General features: G+C 28.0%; 2 protein-coding genes and 1 pseudogene across 2 annotated transcripts; all 3 read right to left on the reverse strand.

Moving 5' to 3' along the window:
- Positions 1 to 2,908: 2,908 nt before the first annotated feature.
- LOC113553243 lies at positions 2,909 to 4,893 on the reverse strand. Its single transcript, XM_026956463.1, has 2 exons — positions 4,110 to 4,893; positions 2,909 to 3,846 (listed from the first exon to the last, which is right to left on the reverse strand). The coding sequence occupies exons 1-2, from the start codon at positions 4,589 to 4,591 to the stop codon at positions 3,105 to 3,107; spliced, it is 1,224 nt and encodes a 407-aa protein (XP_026812264.1). The 5' UTR covers positions 4,592 to 4,893; the 3' UTR covers positions 2,909 to 3,104.
- Positions 4,894 to 7,444: 2,551 nt separating this feature from the next.
- LOC113552139 lies at positions 7,445 to 13,710 on the reverse strand. Its single transcript, XM_026954848.1, has 2 exons — positions 13,059 to 13,710; positions 7,445 to 8,416 (listed from the first exon to the last, which is right to left on the reverse strand). The coding sequence occupies exons 1-2, from the start codon at positions 13,559 to 13,561 to the stop codon at positions 7,597 to 7,599; spliced, it is 1,323 nt and encodes a 440-aa protein (XP_026810649.1). The 5' UTR covers positions 13,562 to 13,710; the 3' UTR covers positions 7,445 to 7,596.
- A 10,411-nt stretch (positions 13,711 to 24,121) lies between these two features.
- On the reverse strand, positions 24,122 to 26,949 carry LOC113552028 (annotated as a pseudogene).

The following is a 26,949-nucleotide window of genomic DNA, read 5'->3' on the forward strand; positions in this document are numbered from 1 at the left end:
TAACGATGATTGATTACATCATGATTTTTATACCTTCACACTTCACTTACAATACCTATTTACATAGTAATAAATATTAGTGGGATATAAAATTAACCAATTACATCTGTTTGAGATTAAAATATATATATATATATATATATATATATATATATAATACATATTTAAAAGCCATAAGAATATTAGGTATATGATAAAGTAGAACCATTGTAACTGATTTCATAATAAAAATAATAACGGGGTTTATGATAATTTATGAATATATAAATCTAAAATATTATTTCGAATAAAATTATTTTTATATAAATGTAGTCTTAAGATACCGGTACACCAATATTTATTTTCTCTGTCTATCTCCCACATAACGGAATAAAATTATTCTGTATTTCTATGATTACGACTCTCTAGTTTAGTTTAAGGTAAAGACACATATTATGTATTTTATAAAGAAGAATATTTCTTGTGCATTCACTGTATGGATATTTATTATTTACATTTTTATAAATATAAATATGATTTAATTTAAAATAATTTCGATTAATTTTTAACCATATAATGTATATAATACCTTATTCCCATATTATGTGGAAGATAGACAGAGAAAACAAAATATATTGGTGCCGCAGCCCCTTATTGTATATTTTTATTTTTTCTTTGTCAAAAGTTTGTGTTTATTAGCCTTTATTAATTTCCATTAACCTTATTTATGATGTATACTGCATTAAAATTGTATAAGTCACTAGTAGTTAGCACACTAGTATCTTATATATACATATTATATATTATTTAGATTTTATGGTTATTAATAATATGTATTAAAACTATAATTTCTAAAAAATATTTAGTTAATTTAATAACTACCTATAATAGCCAAACAATAATATTGATTATTAGTAACAGTTAGCATAGGTTAAATAAACTAATACATTACTATATTCAATCTATGCAGTTAGATACTATTTGATATAATACAGATATTGTAATGTATTTTATTTCAATAACTCTCAATGATCAGGATCAAGATTACTATCTATAGTAAAATAACCTATTGATCTACCTACATCAATGATATCAACGATTTCATTAGTGAATGTGGCATTTAGAAAATACTATTTATTACTATTTTTGTGGTGTAAATACATTTTAAAAACTAACTAAATATAATAAATAAAAACAATAATTATTATAATTCCATTGTTAAATTAAATTATTTAATATAAAACAGATTAAATTATATGTTATATTTTAATGAAACGGTAATGTAGTCATTAACGTCTTTAAAGAATTCTTATGACTACTATATTTTTTCAGATGTAGTACAGAGTTAAAATTGTTGCCTATACAATATTCCTTAAAATCTAAAAGTCGTACACTGATTCTTGATCAAATTAACTTATTCCAACACTCTTTTGATCTAAATATTTGCATCTGATAATATTAATTTTATATTTCATTTTTTTCGTTCTTTTCGTTTATTTTTATTTTTTAAACTTAATTAGTTTAAATTAAATACATTTTTATTTCTATTTATTATAAATTATAGTATAGTTTTTACCGTAATTTATACTAGATTATTAACTCGCTATCCCTTATCATAAGTTTTGCTTATTGGGGAAATTTCAATATTGTTATTTTTCTTGTAATTCAAATGTATTTATTATTAATAAATAACAATGATTATTATTATTATTGTGCCTGGATTAAAACGCCATCATTTTAATTTAATTGATTGAAATATTTGTTATACTTTAATTTATTTAAGAAATACATTCAATTAGTTTGATATAATTATTATATAGGTACCGATTAATAGTTATTTGGGTTTGGTATACAATAATAGTTAACTTTAATCTATAAAAAGTTCATTAAATAAATAAGACTAGATAAATTCATTATCTAGTCAACATCTTTTGTGATTTTTTTTGTAAATAGTTATAAATTTATTTTTATAATAACGCATGAATAATATTAGCATACTTGAAAATGTTTAATTGTTAAGTTACTTCTTACAGTTAAATTATATTTTTTATTGATCAAGTAAACGAATATAATATTATTCATATAAAAATCGTTTATTTCGTCATAAATAATATATGGTAATTTACATATTTTGAACTCATATATTTAGGATGACTGCTATACAATTGTAAGTAACTCGGTATTTATTTAATATTTTTCAGGTTGTTCCTAATACCATTAATTATAAATACTAGTATTATAATTAATGCTAACACCAACTATACCATTAAAATGGTATTATTCTTTGTCCGGAAAAAATTTTTTAATGACACAACACAAATATTAATAATATTATTTAAATTTTTAAATAATAAAAAAAAAGTCATAATATTTTAATGTTGTTAAAACAAAATTGAAAGATATTTTGGCGATCAGTACTAATTAATTATTCAAGAAACGGATAACTACGTCATAATATGAGTATATGACAATATGTACTATTATCGTAATCCTTATCAGATGATCACAAATAAATAAAAATACCTTAAATTATCGTTAAATTTTAACATCAATAGTACTCTCAGTACACTTCAACTAACTTAAGAAATTAAAAATTCTCAAAACCTATGTTTTTTTATACTAGTTTATACTGATGTATAACTTTTATATTGACTGATATGAAAACACAAAATAATTCAATGAACCTAACAAAATTTAAAATATTTTTGTTAAAATATTTCAATACGATTAATGAAATACAATGATACAATAGAAATCACTTTAACGGTTTAAACTAAACGAAAAACAAAAATAGACAAATAACCTAAATTAATGCATACATTTGAAAAATCTATATTATATCTTATTATCTTACTATATTTGCATAAACATGATTTATATTTTATGATATGTTTAGTCATAATTGATGATAAATGATAGCTTAAACCCTACAAAGTTAAATAGATGGCATAAACATGTAAGGTATTTATATATAATACAACATGAATATTAATAATATTATTTAAAATTCTTAAACAATCAAAAATAAACAAATACTAATAGAATTAACGTAATAATTTTCAACCAAAATAATTAATACTACCGAACAGTATACCAATTAATTTTTCGTAAATCCGATAACCATGTCACACGTTTGTGTATTTCATGTCAACGATGTGTTGGATTATATCAGCCACTCGATCTGTTGCATTGTCGCCACCCAGCTGTAATAACCACTCAATAGTTTCTTCTTCATTCATTTCTTCATTATAATTTAAATCAGTTTCCATCTGATGAGGTAAGAAAAATGACACGTTTGAAAACTCACGAAAGGCACAAATAGCAATCTCGGAGTCTATTTCAGTCCTGCTTGGCACGCGGACTCTCGAAGGTACAGACTTCACCAAAGTTGAACAGTATTCATTCAATAAGTCGTCCCAATGACTTTCACGCATATTTTGCGTCGTGTTCATGTACAAGAAAAACGAAATATCTAAAGCCGGCGACCCGTAACGAGGAGTACCAAAGTCGAACAGCAGCACGTCGACTGGGAGACCGGTCTCGTCGTAAAGAAACATTACATTGTTCCGGTTGAAATCCCCATGGCACACAATAGAAAATGGTTCTCGGGGATAGAGCACACGTCTTATTGTGTTGTCTCCATCGTCTAAGAGCTGGTTAAAACGTTGCAAATGCTCATTGTCACGATAAATGTCACCACTACGTTCAAGCAGACGATCGACACCTCGCTTACCTAATCTTATAAACGCGTCATTTTTAAATAACCGTTGCCCATCTTTATCAAACTGTGTATCACGGAGATCCATGATGACTCTTTGAAAATGGTTAGGATCTTTGTATTTTGCTGTGTAGGATAACCCATGAAACCTTAAAATAAAAAAACTCATCATACTTTATTCGACATGACGACAAATTTTATTATTATATGAACAGTTTTAAAATTATAATTGTATTTACTATTTAGAACTTTTTCCATCAAATGATAAACAAAGCTTGTATTTCATATTTGAGTGTAACTAAAAATTTAAATCATGTCTAGTTTCTTGTTACCCAGAAAACTATTAACTCCAATACTATTCTAAATAATTTACGTAATTATAAATAAAAAAAGTATTAATTTGTTTACTCACTTTGCTAATGCTCGTAATGCAAATACAAGATGATCATAGTCAATGAATAGCCGTTCTTTGCTCAATTGGTATCCCAGAGGTTTAACGTTCTCTAACATTATTAAATCTTTTTCAGAGTACTCGCCACATTTATTACTACCATAAAAAAATCGAGGTAATGATGGCCAGTCTTCGATTCCTTTTAATGATCGGTGACATTCAAATAGAAATGGTATAATTTTTTCATACATTATAATTTCGTTGTGAAATTGGTAATCGATTTTTAACTTAACTCTCAGCTCCTCATCTCGAAGTTTTAATTTAATTACAACCTGATATTGTGATTTGTCAGAAGTTGTCACTGTACCAAATAACACCGTGGACATGTACTGATCCTCTCCGACGTATTCCTTGTTCAATTCAAACGAATCATATTTGAGATTTTTTCCAAACGCACCATTGCTTGTAATTTCTGGCAATTCTTCTCGTATTAAAGAGTCCATTGTTGATTTAATTACAATACATTTAACTTACTTAGTTTTGTACTGTTCAAGAAAGTAACTACTTATTTGTTTTAGTAAGGGCAATAAAAACCGTTCATACTATAATTATTATCTTTGCACTTCACTTCTATATGTGTGTATAGAATACACAGTAAGTAATGTAACAAACATCACCAGATTTTATTATCAAAAAAAACTTTAGTTTAATTATTGATTAGGTATGATATTAAAAAATATTTATTTTAGTAGTGGTCAACAAAATCATAAACTCGAAATGTTTTTCTTTTTTTCTTTGTACTACGGTTCAAATGATATGGTTGGTGTTACCGAGTTAACTGTTTCATATTAATCTCTATTAAGATAATATCAATACTTCAATGCTAATAAATATGTCTTTCCACTCTGTATATTGCGCAAGATTTTTGTATAAAATAATCTATTTATGTTTTAATACGTCATAACTTTATAATATTATATACTTACACAATAAAATTTAAAAAAAAAAAAACATTAATTTTTTATCATATATATTACATGTATCATTATTATTTTATGTTATTTGCTATTTAATTGAGATTATTAAAATGTTATAATTCTATAAATCATTGGCGCATGATTAAAACTATAACTTTAGTATGGCTCTACCTTTAAAATAAAATTATCTATAGAGATTACATGCCAGTAATAAATACAAGTTAGTTTGTTTTACTATTGAAGAATAAAAATCAATTTACGATAATCACCTGCTTGTAAATAATATGTCGATATTAATAGAAAATATTTATAGTTGACATAAATATATTAATGTAATTTAATAATTAAATAATAAATCTTAAACGTTGATAAGAAACTTTATAATTTTAATTTTTTAAAGTGTATTAATTTTATAACTTATTATTTTGACAATTGATTAGGCGTGTCTATCAATCAGAAGCTATATTCATCAACTGAAATAATATCTTGCTGACAAACGATGGTTAGAGACGCATTGTTGTGGATAAAGTTCTTATGGCTCACAATAATAATTTCGTTGTAGAAGTGATAGTCAATTTTAAGAAAAAACTCTCAGGTTCTCACCTTGAAGTTTTCATTTGATCACAAAATTAAATTGTAGTTCATCAGATGTGTTAATTATACCAAATATCGCTGTGGATTTGTACTGAGCTTCTCAAACGTGCTAAATTTAAACGAAATATATTTGAGGATTTTCCCAAACACGCCACTACTCACAATTTCAGACAGTTTTTCTTGTAGTAAAAATCCATTTTAGAATTATTATTTTATTCACAATATGTAAAACTAATTTAATCGTTATATATTTACTGACCAATTAATATTTAATTTCAGATAACTACAATGATAGATTACATGATTTTTTTATCTATTTTATCTTCACGTCTCATTTTCAATACTTGCATGTTTACATAGAAATAATTATTACTAATGAATTAACTAATGATAAATGTTCAAGATAAATAAATATATATATATATATATATATATATATATATTAACAGTGTACTCTCGTTTATCCGCACAATAAGGTGGCAGAGCATCCACGGATAAGCGAATTTTGCGGATAATCCGAAAAATTAAAATTATGAATTAAACGTATCAAAAATCAAGTATCAATATGATTATTTATTATTAATAAATTGAGATTATTTTATTTTATGTCGTTATCAAGTAATTGGCTATATAAACTGAACCGATAATTATGTATAATGTAAAGATAGGTATATATATATTTTTTTTGAATACAAAAAGGTATATTATGTAGTCATGTAGATGATTCCCGCGGAAGACAACGGATAATCCGCAACGCGGACCTAACCTAACGCGGAAACATATATGTGTAATTGCAGAGGCGCAAACTAGTTGGAATTATAGGAGGACAAAAAAAAAATATTCCATACCCACCTATGAAAAAAAAAAAATGCATAATAATGTACCCGCCTAATACTGTAAATTATGTAATATAAAACAATTGTGTTGAATGTTGATGCATACCTAATGTTTTGCCTGAAAATAGACTATCAAGTATCAATCAATTGCTCACCTACCCATCTAATGAATTGGGAATTTTCCCCTCACGCACCCTTATATTTTAGCCTCTATAGTCTATATAAATCTATAATATATTATATTTATAAACCATAACAGTATTAGATATATAATGTAGAGGAACCATTATAACTGATTTATTATTACAATGCCATTATTAAATTTAATTATTTAATATAAAATAGAATACATTTTTTGTTATATTTTCATTAAACTGCAATTAAGACGTCAACCTAGTTATTATATTCTTATGGTTATTATCTTTTTTCAGGAGGTACTAATAAAAAATACCAACGTTCAAAATGTTGCCTATACAATGTTCCTTAAAATCTAAAAGTTTCAGTACCTTTGTGTTTTTAAGGAGTGATTTCTAGGCATTTCACAAGACATATATACATTATTTGTTTATAACACGTGATAATATGTAAACGATCATTATTTTAAATCTATAATTCGTGTTTTATCTTATCCCGCTATCGACCAATACCATGAACGAGTTTACTTAAGTCTAGAACATAAACTTACTTTAATTATACTGCGTATGTTAAAATATTATAACTTAAAAGTTACAACATATTATTATCATTTGCTATTTTTTCATAATAATGTTTCGTAATACTTACACTACTTCCTTACATAATATTTGTTGTATTAAATATTTTTAAATGGATTAGATTCATTATCTACTATTTTTACTACATTATGACTTGTACAGGTATTTCAAATACAAGCTATCTGCTTGTATTAAAAACACGAAGAAAAAAATAATAATAAAGAAAAATAATCATCTATAACCAAATAAAGATAATATTGAATTCATTTTTGATTAATAATGTAAATCTACGAGTAAAATATTTCAAGCATTTTTCTCGAGAGATCAACAGCTAAAATAAAAAAAAGTTTTCGACATTTGCAGTAATTATAATAGTTAATTTAATTATTCATATTTCTATTGATGTGCTGATTTTATAGGCAGTAGCATTGACGGTGGGTGTTCTGGCATACTTTCGGCGGAGAAAATGATGAATAACGTCTGCGACCCATTCGGTGGCCAAGTCGCCGCCTTGCGAGAGCAACAAGTCGGACAATTGGGAATCATCGGCATCGGGGAATTCATTTTTGTCGGGAAATTTGTTTTCCTCTAACATAACGCGAGCGAAGTACGTCACGTGCGACAGACCCACGAATCCGTTTTCGTGCATTTCAGCGTCTATCTGATTGCGGTTCGGCACGGGGACGTCGCCGGCTTCCTCGGCCAACGCCGCGCAGTACACGTCCAGCAACTCGTCCCAGTGATCATCTCGGGTTTGGCGATCCGTGTTCAAGTACAAGAAAAACGACAGGTCTATGGCTAGCGATCCGTACCGGATGGTCGCCATGTCAAACGGCAGCACATCCACTGGCCGGCCGCTGTCATCGTACCGGAACAACAGATTGTTTCGGTTGAAGTCACCATGGCACAGCACGGCTAGTGGTTCGAGTGGAGAGGTGACGCGTCTCAATATCTGTAACGGGTCAGCCAACAGTTCTGACTCGAACTTTCGTATCCACTTTAAAACGTTGTCGTCGCAGTTACTATCATCACTCTCAGTGTGACGTTGTTTTAACCAATCCAAAGCCACCGAATACAGATTTTGGAGTACGGAAGGGTGGAAAATCCATTCGCCGCTTTCAGACCATTGCGTCTCTTTCACTTCAGAAATTATCTCCTTGAATTTCTTCAAGTCATTTCGCTTGGACCTGTACGAAAGTCCGTGAAATCTGTCAACAGAGTAATAATAATAATAATTATATTTATTCATATTGTTGTAAAGCAGCGGTTTTCAAAACTTTTTTGTTTATGAGCCCTTATGTTTCTAAAAAAAATTAATGAGCCCAAAAAATCAGAAATTTATATTTGAAACAGCATTAACTAAGAAATATAATAATTATTTGAATTTAATTCATATAGATATGACCAGGGAGCCGCGGAGCTCTTACAATACTGCTCTGCGTATCATATAGTTTAACCCTTTCACTGCTATGGACACACATATGCGTACTATGTAAACGACTTAGGTGTGCTATGGACGCACATATAAGTTCTACCATTTTAAAAATCAAAAAACCTGTTTTCGATAATGTGATGATACCATTAAATGGTAAATAATTAGACGAATCTAAAGAGACAATAAAAAAAAAAAATATGATAAATATTAAAAAAGTTATAAGTAAAATAATTTATTTGATTTTCTAGGGTTTCCAAATTGTCATTACTTGATAAACTGAAATAATATAGTTCATTATCGACTATTTGAGAACCAATCACTAACTTAATTAACTAATATCTGCTAAAAAAGTTACTAGAAATTTTTTTTTTTGTTGATAGTTATTATTTGAACTATAATAATATTTAAAACAATACGAAAAAAAATATTTAAAAATAAAATTTAATTTAATAAGTGCTGCGAACTGTGAAAAATAATTCAGCAGGGAAAGGGTTAAAAGTCGCTTTTTGTTTTTCTTTAATAAATAATCCAAATAAATATATAAACCATAGTATTTAAACATAGATTTACAACATAGATTTTAAAAATTTAAAATTATATAGATCAGTAATATTTTATCAACCACTTGACTATATTGTATATTTTTGGTGTTCATTGTTTCAATGTAATATATAAACCCCAATAATAATGTACATCGTGTAACTCAAAATCGGTTTATAAATTACTATTTAATTATATTTTATTAATGTTAAGTCGCAATTATAATCGTAGCATGATGTACGTAAAATTGTTAAAAAAATAATCAATATATTCGAATAATAATAATCAATATAATTAAAGTTATTGTTTAGGCTATAGCAATTGTAGCGGTAAAAAAAATATTGTATCTTACCCAAAAGCATACTAAACATGTTAAAATAAAAATTATTATATTTATTTTAAATATACTACTTTTTTTCAAAATTTAATATTATGCATCACGTAGACTATAGTATTATCTATAATTAATAAATTATAGTTTTGTTTTAGAATTATATATAATCTATATTTTAATATAAGTTTTTGTCCTGACTGACAGAGAATAAATATAGACCCTAAACTTTAATAGGTAAAGAATTGAAATTTCGATCGTACTTTTGTTATATAATGTAAATGTACATTAAAGACGAATTTCGTAAAATTACCATTAAAATGGTATAAAAAAGAATTTTTTTTATTTAGTATAGCAATTGGTTATAAAAAATGTCCATTGGTTAAAGAAAATAAAATAGTTATTTTAAGTGAATACATTTTAGATATACATAATATAATGTACTTTTTATATTTTTACGTTTGGTTAAAATCACCTATTTAATGATCCACTCAAACCGTATTTGCATACGTTTTTTTACGTTTGATTTTATTCAATTAGAGTTCGATTATTTTAATTTGTTACTTTATGAAGGATTAGGTTAGCAATCTTAATCCCTATGATAAGTTCGCTATCATGAACAAGTATATGTATGATGACTTTCTTTTGCCATTTTAGTCTTAAATTAATATTTTTTATTTACTATCAAATAATATGCGTTTCAGAGTCACATTTAATAACTTGAATACCTATAATAAACTATGTAGCTTAATCTTATACATACTATTTTTTTTTAAAAGCTTTAAACATTATTACATTAATATAAAATTGATTAAAATAAATATTAAATCAAATAGGAAGTGTAATTCTTAAGGGACAATGAAGTTTACGCACGGGGACTACTAATATTATGATAAATGGTATACAAAGGTATCTACATAAAAATGACTATAACAATATTAAATAAGTCCCAAAGCAAATAGTAAAAATATATTAATATAGTTTTTTTGGTATCTATAGAGTATTATAAACAAACTAAACTATATGTTATTTACTTCACTACACGGAAAAACATTAAATTCTATATGTACGTCATTTAAAATTAAGATCAAATAAATATATATATATCAACGAGGTTACTATAATAACATAATCATACTAATCATTGGTTGCTAGAGGATATCTTACACAAATTCCAATTAAATAATAATAATAACAGTGATAATAATTTAAATGTAAAATTGTGGTTACTCTACAAAATCGGTCGGGGAAAAAATATTGTATTCATTCCAAAAACAGATATATGTTAAAAACTAAATATTAATAAAAATGAATAAATATATATATATATATATATATAAATACAAATATCTATTCGTGAATATGTGACGTCTTAATTAAATATAAGTACTAACTATTATATAATAATAACTATACTATATTATACTATAATAATTACTAATAACTTTTTATCACTACAATATTATATTAAATCAATTTTTCTGTTTTCAAGATACGAAGAGAAATATAATTTTAATAGTTATGTAGTATGTTTTATAAAATTAAACAATTATATTGAATGGTTACTCATATTGGTAATATATTAGGTAGGTAAAAGATAACTTAAAGTATTAGAGATTTTTTTATTCTTATTATTATTATGGTCCAAACAATTGTAAAATTGTTTTAATATACATTGTGATAATATATTGTTATCGTTAATTTAAAACCGTCAAATGCATTAGAATACGTAGTGTAGCTACCTATTGATCTTTTAATTTTCACTTTAAATATTATTAATTTGGTTCTAATTACTAATAAATCAAAAGATAGAACAAACAGCACGTATGCGCGTATCTATACATAACCGATTTCATAATTTCAAACGCAGTGTCAAAGTACAGAAGCCAAATATCATTAAATATAATATTAGATAATTTCACTGAGATAGATAACAACTACTGGAGCGCCGACTCGCTATGTTGGTAACAGAAAACGAGCCGTGTCGAATACCGTTACCCCCACCACCGAATGGCAAATTATTTAAATGCACATTACTTAACACTGGATTTTAGTAAACTTTAACTTAACGTTTTACAGTAACAAAATAATCGTAACTGATCGAATTTGGTATCAACATTTTTATCTTGATGTTGGTTTTGTATTGATATATTTTAATATGAAATATTTATAATTTAGTAAAGAAATGATATACTTGAAAAAAATTATATTCATAACCAAGATAACAAATATAATAAAATGTAAAATAATAATTAAAAAAATAAATAGAAATTTTAATTATTTAAAAAAATTTAAATAATATTAATTTAGATAACTCGGTTCTTAAGGAAGATTAATTTTGAAGTACTCGACATATATTAAATTATTTTTCAAAATGGCTCACTCTAATATTAACAAACCTTTTACTAATTAAATTAAATAATATATATTCATGATTAGGAGTCCCTAAGACAAAATTTATAGAGTGGACGCCAGGAAAAAAAATAGTGTATTTTTATTTAGTATACTTCTTCTAGCACATTCTATAACATTTAGTTTTAAATTATTAAAAAATTTATTTTCTTTGACAACAATAACCTGGAACGCTTTTTCCAAATATTGTTCAATTAATATGACTAATTTTGAAACATTAATTAGTTTACCTTAAACTGACTTTGTAAATGTTAAATTATTTATATAACTATGGTCAAATTGATTTTCCATTAACATACTTATACAAAAATCACACATCACTTTTGACATAATACTTCTAACAATGTAACCAGACATGTTATTGAATATTTCATTAACATATTCTCCTAAATGTGTATTTATTCAGTTGATCTAAAAATATGTTAATGTGATTTTCATTTTCTGAATCAGATTCTGAATATGTTGTTTCATTTTGTACAAATTCTATGGCTCTATGCTTATTTTTTCCTTTTGAAAAGGGAATTCTAGAGTTTAATATATCAAACTTTTAAAAGTACATATTCTAATATGAGCTACTTATATTAAATTATACTCGGGGTCAGGGGTTATAGTGGGAACTCAGTTACCCTACCTCTAAATATGGATAAAAAGCATTCCCTTTAACAAATTATTCGTAAGGTACGCCGAAACGCTCCAATTATAACCAGGCTATATATACCAGCTGTATTGCTGTGTAATTTTAATTATAAAAATATATTAAATTTAATAGTTCAGTAAAATGTGTTACATTTCAAAAAATTGATTTTGAATCAAAGTGACCGAATCATCCTATCTCTATAATTTTGTGTATAAACTACGGGTTTTTGCAATTCGGTGGTGGGTGTAACGCTCAATGCGACAGCTCGTTTTTCGGAACAGAGTCCGCACTCCAGTAGTTGTTATCTATCTCAGTGGATAATTTACATTTTATCAAATTTGGATCAATACCATTTGTACGGACAGTATAATACAATGAAAACCAAGACCAAAGGTCGGCCGGAAATAAAAACGTACACCGCCGAAACCTAATGGGTTCGTCGACTCTAGCTGAGTTATTCTATTTAAACGTTTTTCGATTACATTGATCACTCACTTTGCCAACGTCCTGAGTGCCACGGTCAGGTGTTCGAAATCCAAACTCAATCGGTGGCCGACCATCGCCTCTTGATATCCGTTCGCGGTTGCGTTTTCCAAAACGATCACGTCCCGGGGCGCCTGATCACCGCAAATGTTGCGCCCGTAAAAGTAACGACAAAACACCGTCGTCGCGGACTCATCGCCGTTCCGCCGAGAACTGTGGGACAACAGAAACGGCGCGATCCGTTCGTAGAACAAGACCTCGTTGTGGAACTGATTATCGTTGTTGTAAAATTCCTGCATCGCGGGCGTCGAATGCTTATACTTGAACACGAGTCGATGGCTATGGCGTCGGCCGTCGCGGTCGTCGACGGCGGCTACGCCGTACATCACGCACGACGCGAATTGGTTCTGTTCCGTGTGCAGCCCCTCAAGTTTGAACGACGCGATCCGGCTGCCCGGCCCGAACGCTTCCGCCGCGGTCATATCTCCTATCGTTCCGTCCACCTTCGCCGTCATCGCGTTCGGCAGCGGTTAACGATTGGCCTCGATGTCGTCGTCGTGTCGCGCGTCGTCCTGCTCGTGTTCCAGTAGTCGAAATGGCACTGAACAGACCGCGTGCTGACATGCGTATCGTCGAGGTTGGTACTGACAAATCGCAATCGGACATTGCTTCCCTAAACAATAGAATTAATGTCGAATTACAGTGATTACGCACCACGCAATACGTATTTTTAAATGTTTATCGCAATAAATACCTGTTATTATTATTACTATTATTACTACATCTAACAGTAGTCATTAACCTTATAGATGTTACGGCTATCCGAGGTTATCACCTGGGTACACACGCACTTCTAGTTTCTTTCCTCACGCGTACACCGATAACTTTAGGCGTTTCCTATGATATTGCGGTAGGAAATCTGATTATTCTGATGACGACCAACGAAAGTGCTTATACAAAAGAATTAACATGATAACATTCCGTTCTTTTTAATGCAACCGAAATCAAGCATCGTAAGACGGATTGGCGAAACGATTTTGGCGCAAAAAAACACGAAATAATCGAGATTTTTATTTTATATTACGGCCGGCCACGGCTCCTGTTCATATTTTGACGTTGTTCACCTAAAAAACTAAATATACGTATTTTTAAGATGGAAGCGTACTCGCTATGCTTCTATAAACTCTGTAGCGGTTACAAGGAACCGTCAGACTTTCCTTCTATATCAAAAAACTCTCGAAAATCCAAATATAAACCACCTAAGTACGGTGAAAACCACTTTTTTGAAAAAAACTGGTATGTAAGTTTTCGCGGTGAAGGATTTATTTTTCGACTCAGAAACTTTACACGCATCGTAAGACGGATTGGCGAAACGGTTTGCGCGCAAAAAATACGATATAATCGATATTTTTATTTTATATTACGGTCGGCCACGGCTCCTGTTCATATTTTGACGTTTTTCACCTAAAAAACTAAATATACGTATTTTTAAGATGAAACATGGAAAATCCAAATACAAATACATGTTGTTATAAAATCAAGTATGTGTAATATATTTTTATAATAGGCAATATTATAATGTTTAAACCTTATGTCATAGATTTTATTTACGATTTATAAACACACCAAAATATTAATATAATCTAGCTTTTTATTGCTATTAAATTCAATTATTTTACATAATTTTGTAAACATAATTATTAAAACAATCGAAAAAGTTTTCTAGTCAAAATAATTTTAAAATTGTACCATTCAATTTTTTTCATTTTTATTTGTTTAAATATATTATTGATGGGCGTCGCCCGAGTGCGTCCCGAAATGACCCTTTTTTAATGTTCCTAGTGCGTCCAGAATAAGGTATTATCCGAGTGCGTCCCAAGAAAAAAGGTCATATTTTTTACATAGCCCGAATGCATCCCAGTTAGGTATAAATTTAATGAACTATGTACGTCTTGAATATTAGTTGGTTATTTGGGTAGTATTGAACAGCGAGCAGCATAAATCCCTTTTCGAATACAAGATATGTCAATCGTCGTTAAAAAATTGGTTTTTTTATTTTTTAGTTCCAAATGAATTAATTTGAGTAGTCGTTCACAAAGTTCTTCTTGAACTTTTCGTTTTACAGAGTTCTTTATTACTTGTCTCATCGTTTTTCCTTCAGGTTCTAAATTATGATTATGATTTAAATTACTATCAATAATTGTCTTCTCACTCATATCTGTTTTCGTGTAAGCTGTACACGTTTTGATTACACAGCACCATCGTTTACATCACCACCGTTTTACATCACCATTCAACATTTTATGAAATCTCATTTTATATCCATCAATAATTTTAAGTTCCTTACCGTGTTGGCTGATCATACTCGACGGCAACGACATCGACATCTTTCAAGTATATTATAGTATACAATATTATGTAATAAAATAAATTAATGTAAAATGTTAAATAAATATATTTAAATAAAACGGTTAGCTGCACACATATCACTACACATCACTAAACATACTGCACGTGGTTGTCAAAGACTCGTTACGAATAGTAGGTTTTTACGTATTGACTATAGTGTAAATGCAAACTAACACAGTGTAATATTATAAGTTATCAATGCATTTTATCCATAAAGATAAATATTGTTAGCAATAATATCGCGGACGCACAAGGGATATACCAATATTATTTGTGATATTATCGTGGACGCACATGGGATATACCAAAATTTTTAGCGATATTATTGCGGACGCAGTTGGGCTATTAAAAAGGTACGATATGATAAATGGGACGCACTCGAGAGTTGCCCATTATTGATATGGGTCAAAAATGAACACTAAATAAAAACAAATAAATAATAACTACATTTAATTGTTTATACATATTACACGTATCATAATACATTTAACCTAACGTTATTTGCTATTTAATTGAGTATATTACAATATTATAATTTTATAAGTCTTTGGCGCACGATCAAATTTATGATTTTAGTAGCTTTAACTTTAATATTGTATTATCTGTAGTAATTACTTGACAATAATAAATATAAGTTTAAGTCTGTTTTACCATGATAAATTTAAGATTAAAAATCCATTGACGATAATCGCTTGTGATTAATATTTCGATATCAATAGCAAATATCTATAGTTAATTTAAATTTATTAATGTAATTTAATAATTTAATAATGAATCTTATAATATGTTGATTATAAACTTTAAGATCTTAATTTTTTTATGTACATTAGTTTTATAACTTATTATTATTTTGACAAGTGATTAGGGGCTGTGAAGTAAAACTATAACTCGTCAACCGGAAGTCACACTCATCTGCTGAAATAATATCTTGCTGACAAACGACGGTTGGTGGCACATTGTTGCGGTTGAAGTTCCTATGGCTCACAATAGACAACGGTTCTTGAGGTTCAAGCTTTGTTTCTACGAGTGATATCTATGGCCAATGAGTACTGTTGAGAGTGTACGTTATCCCATACTAAGTAGCGATCAACTCTTAGTTTATCAAATTGCAATTTCACATTGGTCTTGATTTTAATTATAAACTAACCACCAATTTAAATGTATGTAGACATTGAAAACTCTTCTTTAATTACGATATTATTCCTTAATTTTTGACTTATTATACATGTTTGAAAATAATAGACATATAACTAGTTCCTTATATAATGCTGTACTATAGTCAAGGACATTACATCATATTATGGATAATACTTTAAAAATAATGTCTTTTACACATTTTAATACTATATAGTTAAAGTAATTTGATATAATCAAGAAGAGGACATGACATAGACAAAATGTATTATTAAAGGTTATAATAATCACTAATATATGTTTTTGAGTACTTATTGAGATACCTAGACTAGTATGGTAGTACTAAATAATGGAGTTGGAATCAGTAATTAATACTTAACCACCCATCGTCTGTCCTTGACATTAATCGCGTCCATGCATAACAAAATACCTCATTCTTATAATTATCTATAAAACTCATACCTTAAATGAATTTAGATTAAAAACAAATTAACCATAATATTAGGATAACTAGAAGTATATTCCACTTGTTTAACTGTCTAATTCTATACAATTTTTGAATGTAGATACTTACTTTATAAATTAGCAAATTAATTACCTACGTAATATATTTAATATATCTAAAAATTATTTATTACAATTTAAAAATATTTCATAGTAATTTTTACATATAATTCCATATAGCTACATGATCATGGATTAGTAGAAATGATATAATAATACTACGACAAGATTAAATATAGCTAAGAGACTAAAAGGCTAATGGTTGATCGTATTATTTTGTCACGTCAAATTTAGATCAGATTAGTTTAATACGTATATATATATATATATATATATATATATATAAATTATAAAAACAATGTAGTCAACCCCGAAGTATTTGAAATGTACTAACTAAATAATTGAAAAACGAGAATATCATAAAATATAAAGATATTAAAACTCCATAAATATCACAAAAAGGTTAATTTATTCAAAAATATTTAGAAAATTTTAAACGTGTATGAAATATAACTAAAAATTCTATGAAAATTTCAAGTATCTATGGTTATTCGTTTTTAAGTTACACTAAAATAGACGTTGTTAAATATTGATAATGCGTAATTTTAAAAAAAATACTATGCACAAAATACATCTAATCTAACCAGAAACCATCTTTGATATTAAAAATCTAAGCATTTTAACGTCCTCAAAATTTGACGAAAAAAAATAATAAAAGAAAAAATACATCATTGTAAAATCATAGCTCCTCCGCTTAGAATATAAAACAAAATTGAGTTTCATAGTTTTTAATAACGTGTAAATCCAATAATTAAAAATTGTTTTCACAATTAAATAGAAAAAATAAGTATATCTTGTTATTATCATAATAACTATTATAGGTAATAAATTATTATAATATATTCTAATAATTCGTATTTCGATCTATGGGATATGCTGCTGTTAATTGCGTTGGTGGTGATAGACTTTTCAGAATATCTACGGTCAATCAAGTGTTGGACATCGTCGGCGACATATTTGGTGTCTGAATCACCACCATTCGAAAATACCTTAAGCTCAATGATTGAAATTTATCGGCCACGAAGAAATTAGAGGTGTCTGGCAGTCTGTTTCCCTCTTACCTATCGCGAGCAAAGGGTACGACACGTGTTCCAAACCCAAAAACCCGTCATTGCACATTTCGTGTCCAGCTGATCGCGGCTTTGCATAAGGACGTCACCGGTTTCTTTGGCCAGCTCTACACAACATGTGTTTAGAAACGAATTCTAGTGATCATCCCTAGTCTGTTGGTCCACATTCAAATACCGTCTCGGACAGTCAATATTCTTAGGATAGGTGATTACTATAAAATATAAATTAACTGTGGGTGTCAATCTACGACATATTAAGATACTTGAACTTTGTTAATATTCAATTTTGATATTCATGATAAGACAATTAATAAGTGTAATTAAGTCAACATTATTTCAATTGTATTATCATTGTTTAAATAAATAATGAATTCTATAGGATGATATAACTGTAAGAATACATATGTGCATTTGTATATTTGATACATTCTAAATTATGATGTATTATTATAAGTACACAAAAAATAATATTTATATGTGTGGGCCACATTTTGTTTACATCATAACTCCAGCCTACAGGTTAGTTTTTATTTTGTCAAGCATTTAACTTTATATTCTATGATTTTAAAGTGACAAAAATTAAACACGTCCACTTGTAGTAATAATATACATAATAAGACGTATTCCTGTATTCAAACTATATTAAGTTAAGATGACAAAATACAAGGTGTCCCAAAAAAACTGCTTTTTAAATACGCTAAAAAACACTTTATTTTTTAAACAAATATAAAAAAGGATATGTACAGTTTTGGTATAACATCCGGTTTGCGTATGAAAAATAAAATCATTCAATTTTCCTCTCCTAGCTTATCAGGCCAAAGTGCGATCATTAAAATTAACAATAACTACCTTTAAGTTCTCTAGTGAGTTTCACGAGGACAAATTAACCTAACCGGGGGCCCAGTTTTTTTCAAATTTTTTATTAGCCAACGAGTCGATGACACATTGTTATGAGCAGCGTCTCATCCGAGTAAGAGACGAAATCGTCGCATAGTCTCCGCAACACTTTCGTTAGGTTATGATTAGTAAAAGGTCATAACAACCAAAACACGTTTTTCAATTGACATTCGGTCCATGGTGACACTTGACAAAAACTGGTTACACATCAATAAACCAGAATAACAGTAGATTAAAAAATGATTGGAACAATGTTATAAATATATATAAAAAAAGGTAACCTATTTATAAAAAAAAAATTCTTTTTGGTACACCTTTTGTATTGTACAATATATTATCAAAACAATTAAATATTCCTGTATTCGTTCTACATACCTACTTATTACTCGTATTAATCATATTGAAACTTAGATGAACATTATATTAACTAATAAACTTTTGGTTCAAAGTCCCGAAACTAAGTACTAACCAATATTAGTGATATTAGTTTTTATCAAAATATTCAACTACACATCAATAATAATATAAAAAAAATATTAAAACATTTTCAATTAAAATAATAATTTTATCTATTTTGAATATAATTTGATAACCTAAATTGTAATATCTAATTTTTGCTAAAGCAAAATGAAATATCTTAGATAAGCATTTTTTATTATGTACCTTAAGTATACAGTACATACCTGTATATTATAATTTATAACTATCAAATTAACTTAGTACCCATTTATTTACAATTAATAGTTAATTGAGAGAAATAATTTATTAAAAACAGTGTTTATACACTGATAATATTGTTTTGTATACCTAAAATTATGTTATTATAATTATTATTGTTTTTATTTATTTTTTAATTAGGTAGAATTATAGAATCCTACATAATATTATAAAAACAATGTGATCAGAAAATACGTTACACATTTCAAATTTAAAAAAATCCCAAAATTAATTTTAAAATTCGAAATATATAAAATATTTTCAGTTTATACTTAAGATTTAAAAATGCAATACAATATTCTTAATAAGTTTTTCAACTTATCATATAAATTCATTTTTTAATGAGCGTTTAAAGTTAAAATTAGATTGGATATTTACCCGTATATGATAATTATTTCTTTCCAAATAAATTTTGGTTTTTGTTGTAATAATTCAAAAACGAAGATATTTAAGTAAGATATTTTACAATAGATATTTGAAATTTTTACATACATTTTTATTATTATTTTTATAAATATTTTAAAATTTTAATACAATTTTCTTCATAAGTTTGTTTATGTCTATATTAAAATATTAAAAATAAATAGGCATATTTTTTATATTTATTTTAAGTTAGAATTTTTACGGTTTGATAAGATTCGTCAAAATTGCAATAAATTGTAAACTATTTTGTTAATTAGAAATTCATAAAAAGTTTTCTTTTTATTTCTAAGTTTTGATAAAAGATTATGCTTAAACTATAAAATTAAAAAAAAAATAATTTTTTTATAGACATTTTAAGTTTAAGTTCCAATTTGGACAAAATTACTTATCTAAATGATAAATGACGATGTTCAAATTTAAAAACATTCGTGGAACTTTTATATTTATTATATTATGAATTTTATTATAATATTCAATGACATTTTTGACTTATTATCTATTTATACTATGAATATATTTTTACTATTTTACTATTTACAGAAAAATTGTATTATTAAACATCAATAATAGTGACTATTTGAAAATTATTGTATAACAATGTTATCTATCTATATTTTTTAATTTTTTTAGTTAAAACTTTGTTTTACAATAATTTAAATAAGTTATTTTGAATTATTCTCAAAATATAAGTGGGGTTTTCTGAAATAATCACTATCTCGCGTTAAACATAGCATCTCATATACAAAGTAATTCATCATGCACGATCACCCTCATTTTTAAAGTCAATAATTTTTTTATTATAATTCTGATCTTTGAATTTAAACTTAACCTTCAATATCCTGTGGTAATACAAACTTTTATTTTACATGTGACGTTATTATTCAACTTATTGATACACATCAAAATATTATATATAGTATTACATATTTTGATGTATACACAATAATAATTTGTGAAAATTATGAATTATTTTTTCTTTAGATGTGAAGGCTTAAATATTAGTATAAATCAAATAATAGGATTGGCTGGTTATTAATTCAAGAAATACACGTTAGAATTATTATTAATATGTCATACAACTTAGGTACATTTATGTATGCAATTAAGACATTTAATCGGTTTTAGTGTTAATACATCAAAATACTGAAAACAAACAATACAGAATATAAGCAACCAACTACATAGTACATACGTAATACCAAAATTATAGATATGATAAGTACATATTAATTTAAAATCGAATCCGGATCCTAGGCCGTGCCCATCGTAAATCTAATGCGGTGAAGTTCAAAATGTTTTGTTTTTAATCCCATATAGTATACATTATTCTGTACCGATAAGGAGATAATACAACGATGTATTCAAAATGTCAAGTCGCGATCGAATATTGTCTGAAAATACAAACGAACCAAACGTGTTTAACTCTGTATCATTGTATGGTCGAACATCCGGTGTTTATTGGACACACACTGCCAGCGTCCCGAGCGCTACGATCACCCGGTCGACATCCAAACAAATCTGGTATATCGGTCTGACATCCACTGACGATTGTTTTTTTCACGTCTCCCGTGGTGCACTTGTTAACCGCAATCGTTGTTCCCGTAAAAATAACGGCAAAATCGTTGTCATCGACGTCTCGTTTCTGGCAGTAGTCCAACAAGAACGACGCGATCCGTTCGTATAACTGTGTTTTCGTTATAGAACCGCTTGTTTTCAACGGCTGCCGGGCAGTACATCACGCACGACCCAAACTTATCCTGTTCGATGTGCAATCCTTCCAGTTTGAACGACGCGATCCGGCTATTCGGCCAGTAATATCCTCGTTGTCGTCGTTATCGTTTTTGCGTTCGTACCTTGTTGTCCTTAAACTGTGTCGATTGAATTAAAACGATTACGTGACACACAAAGTATATTTGATTTATTTATAGTAAACCTGTTATCGGATGCGACTACAGAAAGACTATATAACAACTAGATGACTATAACTCCCTATATTATATTATGAACAGCCCCGATGCATGGCGGTCATTTGTCGCACTGACAATTTTATATAAAATACCAAGTTAACATTACTTTTATTTTGATAATTTATCTTGGCCGATATTTGGTATACGTGATTTTATAAAGTGCACTAAGTTTACTATCACTCTGTCTATAATAAGTTACATATTATTATGTAAATATTGCTAATGCGATAAATAGCTACCATGCATCGGAGATAAAATCTAATTAATTTTCTATTTATTATAAAATATATTATGTCTGTGACTGCAATTCGTTTGTGCACATTTAGCTTTTTTATAGTTCAATTGCGCACAGACATTTTAATCTACCTTAGGTTGGCATTCGTAAGTTAAATATTTATTAGTGAATGTTTTTAGTTTTATAAAATCAATTTATGTTATATAGTTACTTACTACTTATAAGGTTAAACTGATTGAAAAATAATCATATCTTTTATATTACTCATTTATGTGTTAAATATTCAAATCTACGTCCTATGCACGTTTAAATGTACTACCTAAAATTTGTAAAAATATATTATAAAACCTTTTTTTATATATATATATGGTTTTGCATTAATGAAATAATGAAAGAATAGGTACAATTATCAAATGGTCCAATACATGTTTTTGAGATATATTTATGCCTTATGGAATATATTATGGTGTATATCCTGAACATTATTTAAATTACTTCTTACATACATTAATCACGTTAGGCTTATGCATGGGTACTTTCCACGTTGTAGATGATATTATTCTTAGAACTCTGATTGCGACAAATATTTATGGATTTGAAATATTGTAACTTTTGATTTTGTTTTCAATGAAGCCGGAATGTTCTCCTTTATGGACTTACGGTTACTCTAAAAGACGGTTAGTCAAATTGTGTGCAAATTTATATATAATATTAGTCTATAATTGACCTTGTATTTCAAAGGTTGTAATAAATAAAACCGGATTTTACATATATAAAAATATTTATATTTAAATTATGAATATTGTGAACTGTCAATTAAACTTTAAATATATTTATAACTCTGATCGCCAGCTATTTCACAATATTTACATTTCATATAATTTCCTATTCAAAAACCTTGATTAATTTATCCTGGTGAGCGGCGCTATTAGTACAAAATATATTAAAAACGATAAAATATCTTTTAAAGAAATTATATAAAATAACATAAATAAAGTAATACTTTATATGGTAAATTACTACAGGTGTGTTACATAATATAGTCAATATTATAGATTATATATAATAACTTATAAGTTAAAATATTTTTTGTAAATTTATTTAAGTTTTTTTTTTTTTTTTAATCGAGCCGACAATGATAAAACCATAAAAACGAAATGTTTTTTGTATACAAAATAATATTAATTGGTGATATATTATTTTGATCTTGATTAAATGCACTTAATAAATTAACAGGTAGCAGGTTTTCTTCGACTAGTGATTTATATATTACGAACCTAACCCAAGTCCTAACGAGTTAATTTTCTATTGTAATTTTTACACAATGATATACTTTATATTTAAAAATAACTAAGCGAAGTACGCTTAATTTATAGATTAATATCATGTACGTATAACATAATCTATTTTATTATTCAAACCATTCAATTTTACAAAATATTATAAATAAAAATAATATTTACAACTAAAAGGTGAAATCACTATAATATTTTTCTCAGTTTTCAATATGAGCTTCTTGAAATGAAAAATAATGAGAGAAAAAACAGCAATACTTACATGTTTTAGATTCTAAGCTGCAGAGCTATTTTTGTATTCATTTAAAATTTTTAATGCATTTCGTGAAAAAAAAACTTTTTATTCTTAATCACATTATATAACTCGACATTTTTGAAATAATTCTATAAATAGCCCAATGCCATAAAAAATATATTAATAAGTACAGTAATTATTGTTATAATGTATAATAGCTACCCCCTATGTGGACGAACCGTATTTCGAGTCTGTATTCTCGGCCAGATCAGAATGTCCGTCACGTCCCGCATCCGCGTAGCCCATGTCCGCTAAATGCATTACGACATCGGCCAAGCGTTCGGTTTCCGTGTCACCGTCCAACGCCAGAAAGTAGTCCACCGGGTCGTCGCTCGTCGTCAACGAGTCCAACGTATCGCTCCTGTCGCGCAACATGAACGGCAGGGCAAACGACGCTTTGGCGAGCCCATTGATGGCAGCCTCAGCCATCTCGGCGTCGTTTTCGGCGCGACACGGGACACGGACGCCGGACGGGACGGACGCGGCCAGTGCGGCGCAGTAGGTGTCTAGCAGGTCGTCCCAGTGCGCCTCGCGGGCGACCCGTAATGCAACATGGAAAAGTCTATGGCCATAGGCGTCGAACGGACGCCTGTGCTCGTCGTACTGGAACAACAACGCTTCGCGGTACCAATCGCCGCGGCATATGACGCACAGCGGTTCTCGGACGTTCAATGACTGCATTAGCGCGTTCTCTGCGTCGTCGATGAGCTCATTCAAGCGTCGTATGTGCGCGTGGTCCCGGTACCTGTCCCCATCCCGTTTCAGCAGTCGGCCCATCCCTCGTTTACCGCATTTTTGAACAAGTCGTCCTGGGCCATCCAATGCCCGTTCGCGTCGACCTGTATGTTGTGAACGTTTTCCAAGATATCATAAACTTTACCCGGATCTTTGCGTTTGCATTATACAAAAATCTGTGAAACCTGTATACAACAATCTGTGAAACCTGAACGTTTAGAAAAATCACATTCAATGACCAAATAATTGTTAACGATTGAAATATAAGTTACCAATTGCACATTACACGCTGTTTGTCGATTCGGTACTATTTACAAACTCGAAAAGATCACGATTCAATTTTCATGGTTAAAGTAAAAATCTAACGATATAATCATCAAAGTCCTATATGTATCCGTTTGTATCAGTCGACTGTTAAATAAATTCTGTTGGAAAAAAATTGGTCATTTCAAGAGTTTTAGTCAAAGTAAAATATTATTTTCAACTTTTAAGATTAACTATCTAAATGACCGTTGAAATAACTTAGTTTTTTTTCAATTGATTCAAAAATAGTTCATCAATTTTAAATTAAATTGTTATGAAATTTTCGGTTTTAATGGTGTTATTTATTAATTACTGTACACTTAATTTTAAATACAAATAATCCAATATTAAAATATTAGTAATAATAGTTTAGTATCTGATATTATCAATATTGGTTATTGATAAAATAAAACTATATTATAATATAATTAAGTACGAAATAGGATCCTCGTATCTAATAATTAAAAAAGTCGGTACTTCTAACTTAATGATCTTGTATTCACTTAACTTGATTTTTGAGTGAATTATATTTATTAATTTTCCCACTTTTGCCTATTTCGCTTTATACTTATATTATAATAAGTTAAAGAGTAAAGTTGAATTTCTTTTCATTTTTTTAATAATTTTATTATATAGATTTTTCGAATGATTATGTGTAGTACTTGGACAACATAACTTACAATATATCGTACAAATGAAACAAAAATAAAGATATAACTAATAATTTGTAATATTTGAAACTCTCCGATTATCTGATAACTTATGGTGGGAGCTTGATAAAACGTTCATAGTAACACAAAATTGCGTAATTTTAATCTTAAATATTGAACAATTACAATATCATTTAAATGTATGTTTTGAACACAGTGTAAAATGTTTTATAATATCATATAAATCAAATATATTAATTTTAAGAATTATACATAAATTAATTGTTATGCGAATTCAATTTTTTGCATCAAAATGTTTATTAAATTTAAAAATAGGTATAAGTTTTAATAATTTTCATTGTAAGTTAATGAATTATACTATAAATTAGCTTAATACATTCAAATATGTTTACATAATAAAATTTCGAGCTACCTAACAATGGTTAAACTGTATATTAAATTGTAATTAATATTTAGTTTATTTTTTAATTTTAAAAACATTACTTTTTGCCAGATTTGTGAAGTAATTCTAACTATTAATTATGATATAACATTATAAAACTTATGGATATATTACATTATTATTGAAATAGTGATTGTCTTTATTGTTGGATATTATATCAACATTAAATGTCCTTATGTTTTATCTTATTTTATTTTTAATTTTTTCTTAAATCAAAAAATAATAATAATAATTTTATGAGCTGAATAATACAATTTAAAAATATTTCTGTTAAACTCACTACTTGCTAATGCCTGAAGTGCGATTGTTAAATAGTCATTGTCCAGAAATACTTTCTCATTATTTAAACAATATCCTAAAGTATTAATATTTCGATTACAATTAAGTCATTTGCCATCAATTCACTACAATCATTACGACCATAAAAAACGTGGTAAAAATAAAGTATTTGAATCATTAAATGTTGGTCCCGGCACTCTAGTAGGAACGGTATGACCTTTTTGTAAAATATTAATTCATTATTAAACAAAATATCACATCCAAAAAATCCACGCAGTACCAAATCTTGAATTTTTAACTTGATCATTATGTTATAATTTGATCCATCCGAAATTATAAGACTACAAAATATTCTTTGATACCACAATTCATCTGCACCAGTCATACAGTTATATAATTTGAACGAAACTAAGTTACATTTTTTACCAAACGCACCTTCATTCAAACATTTCATAACTAATATTCGT

This window comes from Rhopalosiphum maidis, chromosome 2 (genome assembly GCF_003676215.2).
Source record: "Rhopalosiphum maidis isolate BTI-1 chromosome 2, ASM367621v3, whole genome shotgun sequence".
NCBI classification, from domain to species: Eukaryota; Metazoa; Arthropoda; class Insecta; order Hemiptera; family Aphididae; genus Rhopalosiphum; species Rhopalosiphum maidis.

Excerpts from the sequence above, each read along its gene's own strand:
- LOC113553243 (XM_026956463.1), bottom strand. The coding sequence starts at position 4,591 with ATGGACTCTTTAATACGAGAAGAATTGCCAGAAATTACAAGCAATGGT. Across the intron at positions 3,847-4,109 it reads GCATTACGAGCATTAGCAAA|GTTTCATGGGTTATCCTACA; the intron begins GTGAGTAAACAA and ends TTTTATTTTAAG.
- LOC113552139 (XM_026954848.1), bottom strand. The coding sequence starts at position 13,561 with ATGACGGCGAAGGTGGACGGAACGATAGGAGATATGACCGCGGCGGAA. Across the intron at positions 8,417-13,058 it reads GCACTCAGGACGTTGGCAAA|ATTTCACGGACTTTCGTACA; the intron begins GTGAGTGATCAA and ends CTCTGTTGACAG.